We start from the raw sequence: 11,005 nt of genomic DNA on the forward strand, positions 1-11,005 counted from the left end.
CCCCCCTGTTAGATCTGCATCACCTCCAGATTCCAAGCGTTAATCAAGCAACGACCAGATATAAATCAAATTTACCACCATAATTTCCAATGGATACTCTGACCAAAGGTTTGACCCCCATCATTGACTAAGTGCTCGGGAGCTGCGGATACCGTACCTGTTGGATAAAGTTTTCTTTTTTCTGAAGACTACATAAGTTAGAGCAAAGTCACAAATTTGACCCTCAGCTTGATTCTTCGATTCAACCTAAGGCTCGGGGGATACTCCATATGGAGTGCGATTGTCATTGCACTACCATATAAAAAAATTTCAAGGAAAAGGTTACTCAAACATTGGAGGATGTTGAGAGTACCTTCCACTCGCGCAACAGCACCAGTACTCGAAGGATCGGCCGCGTCTACAACTCAGAAAGCACTAAGGAGAACTCGGATGACATCCTCAAGTACTCGGAGCTGTTCCTCTCGACTACAAAGTACTCCGGGGCTTGTCGAGCATACATCCCCAGGCCCACGAGTAGGCCTTGTACAGCCCACTCAAGGACGTACTCGGATGAGATCAGGATATGGGAGGATACACCGCAGGGTAACGTAGCCTCCACGGACTCCTGAAGACTAGATGAAATAGACAAGGAAACTACTCTACCGATTAGGAGTAGAACTCGTTAACCATGTTCGACTAGGGATCCACCCTGTAACCCTGCTCCCCGACTATACAAGGGAGGGTAGAGACCCCCTCAAAACAACAACTAAGAAGTTCAATACAATCAACACACAGGACGTAGGGTGTTACGCAATCTAGCGGCCCGAACCTATCTAAATCGTGTTCCTTGCATCACCATCGACACCTTGATTCTCGACGACACCCACCACACAAAAGACCACCTAGGGTACCCCGTAGGCGGGTTGCCGGTCTAAAACACTAACAGTGTGGAAGGGTAGTGTCAGGAGCGACGTCGAGGGGCGGCATTGGGGGTCGTGGACGGGGAGGCGGTGAGGTGGCATCGAGGGTCGCGGACAGGGAGGCGATGGAGGCGGCGTCAAGGGTCGCGGACGGGGAGGTGACGGAGGCGGCGGACAAGGGCGGCGGCGACGGTCACGGACGGAGGGCATGCCCCTGTTCCAATTTCCCACCCATCTTTTTATTTTTTTTCTTTCTTTCACAATTTCTATTATATTAATTTATACATAGTAAATTAAATAACATTCATAAAAATTTTAAAAACAGTAGCTTCATATTTATTAGATATACACTATAAAAATGTCAAATGCAGCCAAATATCAAACATGTAAAGTTATTAATTTTAACTTAGTAATAGGTTATAATGGTCATAATACTTATATTAACTTTAAAATTCAAAAAATAGATTTTTTGACCATGCAAAAATTTAGAAGAATAGTGCATGTAGTGTTCTTAATATGCTTACCATGACTTAATCATGTCCTTGTTTAATTGTACGTAAATTTATTGTTTAATATTTAATGGTGCCTAAAAATATCAAAATATTTAATATTTTAACCATGCAAAAATCTATTCTTGTTTAATAGGGTGAGATTTTATGCAAAAATCAGTTCTTATTTAATAATGACATTGCCGGCGGGTGCGAAGTGTAAGATTCAACAACTTGTCCAAACAACTAAAGTGTAGACTCAAAACATACAAAAGACAATATAGCAGAAGGATTGAGAACTCACATTCAAAATGGATAACCCATTTCCCAAGCAGTACTGCCATGAGGACTTCAAATGATTTGTTCCATGAGATATCAGGACCTTTGCCCACAATGACATGAGCCACATTTTTGTCCCACCCTTTTGTCAACTAAAGTGTAGAATTTTTTTCTATATCATGTGTAGCAGCCAACAATCGAACTGAAAGAAATGAAAGATACCAAAACAAGATATCACAAGTTAAGTAAACGCATTTAACATTAAAAAATTCTTTGGGAGATTTTAACATCTCTGACAGTGAAATTGATTGAACGGAACAAGGCATGAGCAGTCACTCACAGGTCAAATAAGCCTGGCCTAATTAGAGGTTTTCTCAGCTGAAATATTTCTAGAATTGTCGTGTAAATTTTAAAGGTCTCATTGGAGAGAACGAGATTCTCCAGCATCTCTGGCTGCCAGTTGAGTGAGAAGGCATGACAACTCTAATCAGATGAGATCATGAGAATCAGCCATGCCTCATCAGATAAGAATCAGCCAGAGTTTCTGCCATAATCATCAACTACATGATTACTTGTTTTCACTTTCAACATAACAAATGAAAGAATTATCTAAATATTGACCAAAGGAGAACAAGTAAGAGGAATTACTGGAAGCGCTTTAAAATTTTCACCTCCCTTTACTCCATTGACCAAAGTACCCAAAAATAGTGAAATAAAGAGAGACAAGAATGGAGCATTAGATGAAACTATAGTTTATGACCATAAAAAAGATGAATGTTGAAACTGAAAAGGTTGAGAAACCTAATGGTAACCAGCCCCATTATATTACATTAATTCCTTTGTTGATAACCAAAAACACAACATAATTGTTAAAATACATTACACACAACATCATCTAATGGAACGTTAATAACCCTCCTCTTGATGAACGTCCCTTGGTTGTGATTGCGGCATAAGTATGGAGCGTCCTCTTTGGCTAATAGGATGCTTGGGTCAACCTCGATTGAAAATGGAGGAAGATCACTGAACTAATCATAATCTTCTGAAATGTTAGTCTTGTCCTCAACTCCAACGATTTTTCTTTTCTCTGGAAGAACAATGTGGCGCTTTGGCTGAGCATCTAACTTATTAGCACCCTTCCTTATTGGTTTGCTTGCCATGTCCTTCATGTAGGAAATTTGAGTCACATCATTGACTAGGAGGAATGGTTCGTCTATTCATCCAATCTTGTTGAGGTCCACTATTTTCATCCCATAGTTGTCTGTTGTTACGCCTCCTCTAGTAAGTTTCACCCATTGGTACCAAAACAGAGGGATTTTTCAAGGTCCATAGTCAAGTTCCCATATCTTCTCAATGACACCATAGTATCTATCTTTTTTTCCATTATTGTCTATTGCATCGATACGGACACCACTATTTTGGTTTGTGCTCTTTTGGTCTTGGGCTCTGGTGTAAAATGTGTACCCAATTATCTTGTATCCTTGGAATGTCAATACTAAGATAGATGGACCCCTAGCCAACCATGCTAGTTGTTCTTCAACTGTGTCATCACCCATCAGTTGTCACCGCAACCAAGTGCCAAAAGTGTCAATGTGATGACGTGTAATCCAGGCCTCAGTGTTCCCTTGGTTTGAGGACCGTACAATAGCCCTGTGCTCCTCCATATATGGAGCGACTAGGGATGATTGCTGCAGGACCATGAAGTGTGCTTTACGAAATGTATCCTCATGTATATCCATCCGAGCTTTCCTCCCTAGTGTGCCCTTTCCCTTCAGTCTCTCCTCATAGCGTGATACAGGGACTCCAAATAAACTCAAGTCGTCCATAAAGTCAACACAAAACTCAATGACCTCCTCTGTTCCATATCCCTTTGTGATGCTTCCTTCCGGACGGGCACGGTTACGAATATACTTCTTCAGAATTGCCTTAAACCTCTCGAAGGGGAATATATTGTGTAGGACTAAAGGACCGAGGATAAAATCCTCTTCAACAAGGTGGACTAGAAGGTGGGTCATGATATTAAATAAGGAAGGTGGGAAGACCATCTCAAAGCTGACAAGGCATTGCACCACATCATTCTGCAGCTTTACTAGATTGTTTGGATGGATTGCCTTCTGAGAAATCATATTGAGGAATGCACATAGCTTCACGATTGCCATTCTCACATTCTTTGGAAGAATACCTCTAAGTGCAACAGGCAGCAATTGTGTCATCAGGACATGGCGGTCATGGGCTTTAGATTTATAAATTTCTTCTGTTTAAAATTTATTAATGCCTTTATATTCGAGGAGTAGCCTGATGGGACCTTGATACTATTCAGGCACTCAAACATGCTTTCCTCCTCTTACTTGCTAAGAGTGTAACTGGTAGGATGCAAGTAATGCCCATCATCTCTCATTTCTGGATGTACGGCATCTCGTCGTTTCATACATTTCAGGTCCCAACGTGCTTCAATTGTATATTTTGCCTTTCCATATATGCCCAGGAAGCCAAGCATGTTCACTCAAAGATTTTTCAATAGATGCATCACATCAATTGCATTACGGACCCCATCACATAAGGCTCATCAGGTAGCTTCCAAAATATAGACTTCTTCTTCCACAAGTTGGCTACCGGAGCCCTTGCCAAAGACTATCCTCACATCCTTTATCATAGAAAATATACATTTACCATTACGGTGAACAGGCTTAGTACATTTTTCTTCCTCCGCTTCAAAATGCTTCCCTTTCTTTCTTAGAGGGTGCTTAGCAGGAAGAAATCGACGATGGTCCATATACACGACCTTCTTGCAATGCTTCATGTTGGGGATCGCCCAAAAAGTCGGTCACCCTCAAGGTCGTTCGAATCAATGCCTGCTACGCAACTCTGCGCTCTGCTCAACTTCGAGTGAAACCCCCTAGCTTCGAGCGGAAAACGTGATGTGAAGAACCAGTTTCGGCCCGAAGCCAAGTGGCACTCACCGTTCTTTAACCCACTGGACCTTGACCTTTAACTCTTGAAGCTAACCTCAGGTTCCAAATTATTTGCTATCTTGTGCAGGACTATGCCTTTTCTTGGTAGCTACCAAGGAGCGAGGTTGCATGAGCCTCAGTCGCAAAGCCAAGGTGACCTGAACCCCCAAAGCTAGACTAACCTCGGATGCAAGGATGTGGTCCCGGGTGCGAATTTGGAAGATGTGAGCGCGTTGAAGCCATCCAGGCGTGATTCGTGGAGCCCTGAGAGAGCGTGATTCGCAGAGCTGTCGGGTGGCGTTAGAAGCGTGACCTCCAACTAACCTGCGTGTAAAGCATATTCCGAGAATGTAGTGGTTGAATGGGGAAAAAGTGTAACGTAAAGTGCCTCCCGAGACACTATAAAAGGGGAGCCCTACCCGTTTGTAAATTTTTACATTCATGGTTGAATGAAAAGATGTTTCGAGTACAATTCCATCAATGTTGTGTCTTGACCTTGCCGGAGTTTGAGACACAACATTGGCGCCCACCATGAGGCCAATACATGCTGCAAGTATCATCTAAACAGTGCGTGTAGGCTTGGAATCCCTAGTTTGACTGTTCGAACAGATTACCAAGCACCGACCAAACAGTGATGGTTACGAACAACAATGCTCAATGATTAAAAGTCTACTTTTTGTCCTCATCCCACACACGTACACCTTCTTCCTTCCATAATAGTAGAAGTTCATCAACCAACGGTCTTAGGTAAACATCAATGTCATTGCCAGATTGTTTTGGGCCTTGTATAATTATCGGCATCATAATGAACTTCCGCTTCATGCACAACCATGGCGGAAGGTTGAACATACATAAGGTCACAGGTCAAGTGCTATGACCACTACTGAACTCTCCACATGGATTGAATCCATCCGTACTTAAACCAAACTGTATGTTCCTAGCATCCTTTTCAAACTCGGGAAATTCTCTATCAACTGTTCTCCACTGGGACCCATCAGCGGGGCGTCTGATCATTTCATCTTGCTTACATTCTTTTTTGTGCCAACGCATCAAATTTGCATGTGCCTTGTTTCTGAACAAGCGCTTCAACTATGGTACTACAGGGAAATACCGCATTACCTTCACAGGAACTTTCTTCTTGATGGCCTCCCCATCAACATCACTGGGGTCATCTCGCCTAATCTTATAACGTAGCGCTTTGCACACAGGACAAGCCTCCAATTTATCGTATTCCTTGCCCCGATAGAGGAAACAGTCATTAGAACATGCATGTATCTTTTGTACCTCCAAACCCAGAGGGCAGACAACCTTTTTTGCTTCGTACGTTGAGGATGACAATTCATTCTCCTCGGAAGCATGTTCTTTATGATTTTCGTTAACTCATCAAAATCCTTGTTAGAAACTCCAGTTTTTGCCTTCCAATGCAGCATTTCCAGTGTGGTACCCAACTTTTTGTACCCCTGTTTGCAATCTGGGTACAACAATTTCTTATGATCATCTAACATATGCTCGAACAGTTTTGACTCCTTCACATTCTTGCAATTTTCCTTTGCATCTCGCAACACCTGACCTAAATCATCAAGAGGACCTTCTGCCTCACCCATCTCTTCTTCAGTCTTGCCCATTGGAGCATCTGCAAAGGCACTACCTTCAATCCAGTCAGGAATATTATCATCTTCTTCTTCATCATCATCATCCATCATAACTCCTCTTTTCCCGTGCTTGGTCCAAATAAAATACTTAGGCATGAACCCATAACTATATATGTGAGCGTGAATAGTCTTTCTGGATCAGTAATCCTTCTCATTTTTGCAATTTCTGCATGGACAACAAATGAAAACGGATGGCGGTATGTTGGATTTTGCTTGATCGAGAAAACCACGCAAGCCATTAATGTACTCCATATAATGTTTGTCTGTGTTGTACATCCATTGCCGATCCATCTACAAAATATTACACATGGATTGGTTTTTGAAGTAGAAGTAAATGAATTGAAATACTTAATCTAATTTTTCTAATTTTATACACATGCAATGGTTTTTGAAGTATACTATACATGTATCAACGGAGTATGAAGTTTCTAACCTTTAGAACACTTCAATGATTGAAATCCCCAAGAAATGGTCACAAATCCGGCAGCAACTCCCCTATGGCGCTATGGATAGCGTGAAGCTCGATCTGTGGTTAATTAGCTAGAGAATATAGAAAAATTCTTGAATTACCGAGAAATGAACATTATTTCTTACAATTTAACAACGTAATTATCTCTATATACCACAATTTTGCTCATATTGCCATAATTCATTTACCTCAAATTTGAAAAGTACTAAACTGTGAAATTATTCCTCTAACCTCATATCAATTTCCTTGACAAGTACGAATAATAGCATTAAAAAATTTGTAGCTTATGAGCTCGAAATAACATATTCATATAAATAAAAAGTTTCCCCATTGTACCTTATTCTAAAAATCACAAATTGTTCTAGCTATAAAGTATAAAACTTAGTATACTAACCATGTATCAAGGGAGGATGAAGTTTCTAACCTTTAGAACACTTGAATGAGTGAAATCCCCAAGAAATGATCACAAATCCAGCAAAACCACCCCCTTTCGCTATGGACAGGGTGAAGCTTGAGCTGGAGGATCTAGCTCGGTCTGGAGGAAGGAGGAGGGTATTTATAGAAAGGAAATTAGTACCGGTTGGGGGGAACAATTGGTACTAAAGGGAGCTCTCTAGTACTAGTTGTTGCTCCCAACCGATACTAGAGGGGGAGTGCCACACTAGTACTGGTTTGGGGCACCAACCGGACTAGAGGGTGCCCCCTTTAGTACCGGTTGGTACCACCAACTGGTACTAGAGGGTGGGTGGCGCATTAGTACCGGTTGTGGGCACCAACCGGTACTAATATGCACCCTGTAGTACCGGTTGTTGCCCCCAACTGGTACTAAAGGGATCCACGGGACGGGATCCACGGGGTGCACTCCAGGCAGTATCCATTTGAACCGGTACTATCTAATGCTAGCACTAGTACCGGTTCTAAATGTGATCGGTACAAATGCTAGGGACGAGAGGTAGTAACGTAAAGATCTGTTATTTTTCACTCTGTCTTCATCCCAACTCTGGTTATGGGGAGGACTTGAGGTGCGGTGCCCTTTTGTCCTCAATTGTCATGGATGACGCGGTGCGTTCCATCCACTAGATGGGTGGGTGTCAAACTTCTGTGTTCATTAATATAGGTCAGTGGATCGGTTGGCTGATGCGGTGCATTCCATCCACTAGATGGGTGGGTTGGTGGGCAAACTTGTGTGTCCATGAATGTAGGTGAGTGGATCGGTCGGCAAAGGACAATAATGGATCAGGACCATCTGCTCTGGGCTTAAAAAAAAGCGTCGCATCGCCGATCCAGTTTCCATTGGCGACAGTAAATCGATCACCTCTTCTCTCTTGCAAATTTTTTGCTCACTAGGCTTCTAGGCACCAATCGTCCCCAACTCCTTGCGGCAAGTACGTCCGAGTCCGACGACGTTGATATCAGCGGACGCGACGGCCATGGCTGTGGCGCCGGAGCAGCACCAGCAACCTGCAGGGGCATCCTCATCACCTCGCATCCGCGTCCACGACACCACCTTGGTGTCGCCGTCTCCATCACCGCGGGAGGCCTCTCTCCCGCTCACCTTCTTCGACATCTTCTGGCTCAACTCCCCACCCGTCGAGCGCCTCTTCTTCTACCGCCTCTCTCCCGACGCTGACGTCGCCACCATCGTCTCCAACCTCAAGAAATCCTTGCAACAGGCCGTCCGCGCCTTCTACCCGCTCGCCGGCCGCCTCCGCCTCATCCCCGGCACGTCCGACCGCTACGAGCTGTACTACCGCCCGGGTGACGCCGTCACCTTCACCGTCGCCGAGTGCGCCGACGATGAGGACATCGACAGCCTCACCACCGACGACCCCAGGGAGGTTTCCAAGATTGCGCCGCTCGTTCCGGCGCTGCCGGAGGGAGGCGGGCTGCTCGCCTTGCAGGCCACGCTGCTGTCCGCAAGCCGCGCCCTCGCCATCGGTGTCACCCTGCACCACGCCGCCTGCGACGGCTCGAACTCAACGCACTTCCTGCACACCTGGGCAGCCGCCTGCAGCGGCACCGAAGCTCCGCCCCCACCTGTCATCGACCGGACTCTCCTCGCGGACCCGAGGGGCCTCTACAACGTCTTTTATCAAGAGGCACCGAGCACTGATGAGATGGAGTTCGCCAAAATGTCCGCTGACCAGCTCTTCGCCACGTTCACTCTGTCCAAGGACGACCTGCAGCGCATCAAGGAGGTCGTGGCCGACGAGGCCGCGAGGCGCGGCGTTGCGCCGCCACGGTGCTCCTCTCTGGTTGCCACCTTCGGCTTCGTCTGGTCATGCTACCAGCGAGCCAAAGAGAGCTGCGGCTCCGGCGAGGGCCCAATGACCTGCATCCTCTTCCCTGTCAACCACCGCTCGCGGATGAAGCCTCCGCTCCCGGAAAGGTACCTCGGCAACTGCGTCGGCCCAGCATTCGGGATGGCACCCAAGAGCGAGCTGGCGGTGGCAGGCGTAGGAGGCCTCTTCACAGCGTGCGCCGCGGTCGCCTCCGCCATTGACGAAGCTGTGCGCGACATCGGGACATCCAGCATGGACGCCTGGTCGGACCGCATCAAGGAGGCAAGCGCAAATGGCATACTGTCCGTGGCTGGCTCACCGAGGTTCCGTGTCTACGAGCTGGACTTCGGTTTTGGCCGGCCACTGAAGGTGGACATCGTGTCCGTGGCGAGGACCGGCGCAATGGCGGTCGCGGAGAGCCGGAGCAGCGCCGGCGGGATGGAGATCGGCGTCTCTTTGCAGCCGGCTGACATGGACAGGTTTCGGAAGTGCATGGCAGACGCCATCGCGTGGCTCCACAACCACAACCACCAGAGCTGACATGTGTGTCTGCTGGTGCTGGAGAGCAACAAGCCAATGGCCAACCTTAGCTTGCATGAACGGTCTTTTACAAGACCATTTTTTTGTCTTTTTATACAACGCACTGCGATTTTGTTTAAGATAATGATGTTATATATAATTTTCGCCCAAGCACACTTATCCTTCCTGAGCAAGGTAACCTGCATAATTGCAGAAATAACATGCAATTATATGCCCTTCCTTCAATTAATTAACCACGCCTCCTATGCCGGACCGGTGGTGTGGGCAGTACGGGGCATGCCAGTAAGCCACCGACCACACTTTGCCAGTAAGTTCACAAAGCCACGCCAGAAGGGCCATGCCCGCTATTGATTTGGATGGGAGCCAATGAAACGCAGATTCAATTTTTGAATCTCAACGTGAGTAAAGTAAATGCGTCCACTACGTGAACTGAGCATAACTCGGCATCAGGGTTCGAATCCTCACCTGCATCAGGGTTCGAATCCTCAACTCGGCATTGTTGTTCGTATTTTTCTATATTTATTTTGAAATGTAATTGTTGCTATTCTTTTAGTAGTAGTCGACATGATAGGAATACACCAGCAGTGACTTCATCAATTTTAATATCCGTGGGTTCAAACTCTCAGATATGCGCATAAGGGTCTGCAGAAACTTGGTGACCGGTAGGATCACCGCGACAAGGGAGTCCTGTCCTGTCCTACGAGGATCAGATCAGGATTTTTTCATGAATACCCAAATACAGACCACTAGGAGGGTGACTACTGCTGATGTGTATGTGTCTAACACCTTGTTTATCGTATTGTTTTGTACCGCCAGTCTTGGCCACATAGTGTCTCCAGTGCACTTGCCATTCCAATCTGTTTCACAAGAGCGATTCTTGATGTCTGTTACCCGGTGTTCAATAGCAGGCGAATTAGATGCTCACTAGTTAATACTTGCACTACTAGGAAATGGACCTTTCGTCCGCGACAATAGAACCGGTTGAAATTGGATGGGTCCACGGCCTTAGAACAGGTTAAAATTGGAAACAGTACTAATGTAGTCCCCGGTACTAAAGGGTCCATATTACCGACCGGTACAAATGTGCCACCCCCTTTAGTACCAGGTGGGAGCACCAACCGGTACTTTGTGGACCCTTCAGTACCGGGTTGGAGCACCAACTGGTACTAATGTGGACCCTTTAGTATCGGTTGGTGCTCCCAACCAGTACTAAATTTTCTCCTATAAATCTTCCTTCTTTTTCCTCCTGCCCGAGCCATTCACCACATCTCAAGCTTCACCCTATCCATGGCGTCATAGGGGAGGTGCTGCCGGATTTTTAACCATTTCTTACGGATTTCACTCATTCAAGTGTTCTAAAGGTTAGAAACTTCATCCTACCTTGATACATAGAAGTATAGTAAGCTTTATACTTTAGAGCTAGAGTAATTTGTGATTTTTAGAAT

The 11,005-nt window shown here is 45.6% G+C and overlaps 1 protein-coding gene across 1 annotated transcript; it reads left to right on the forward strand.

Annotated features, from left to right (window-relative positions):
• Window positions 1–7,842: 7,842 nt before the first annotated feature.
• On the forward strand, window positions 7,843–9,710 carry LOC117859271 (malonyl-CoA:anthocyanidin 5-O-glucoside-6''-O-malonyltransferase). Its single transcript, XM_034742482.2, has one exon. It carries the CDS (start codon window positions 8,169–8,171, stop codon window positions 9,558–9,560), a length of 1,392 nt encoding a protein of 463 aa, XP_034598373.1. The 5' UTR covers window positions 7,843–8,168; the 3' UTR covers window positions 9,561–9,710.
• The last annotated feature ends 1,295 nt before the right edge of the window (window positions 9,711–11,005 follow it).

This window comes from Setaria viridis, chromosome 5 (genome assembly GCF_005286985.2).
Source record: "Setaria viridis chromosome 5, Setaria_viridis_v4.0, whole genome shotgun sequence".
Taxonomy (NCBI): domain Eukaryota; kingdom Viridiplantae; phylum Streptophyta; class Magnoliopsida; order Poales; family Poaceae; genus Setaria; species Setaria viridis.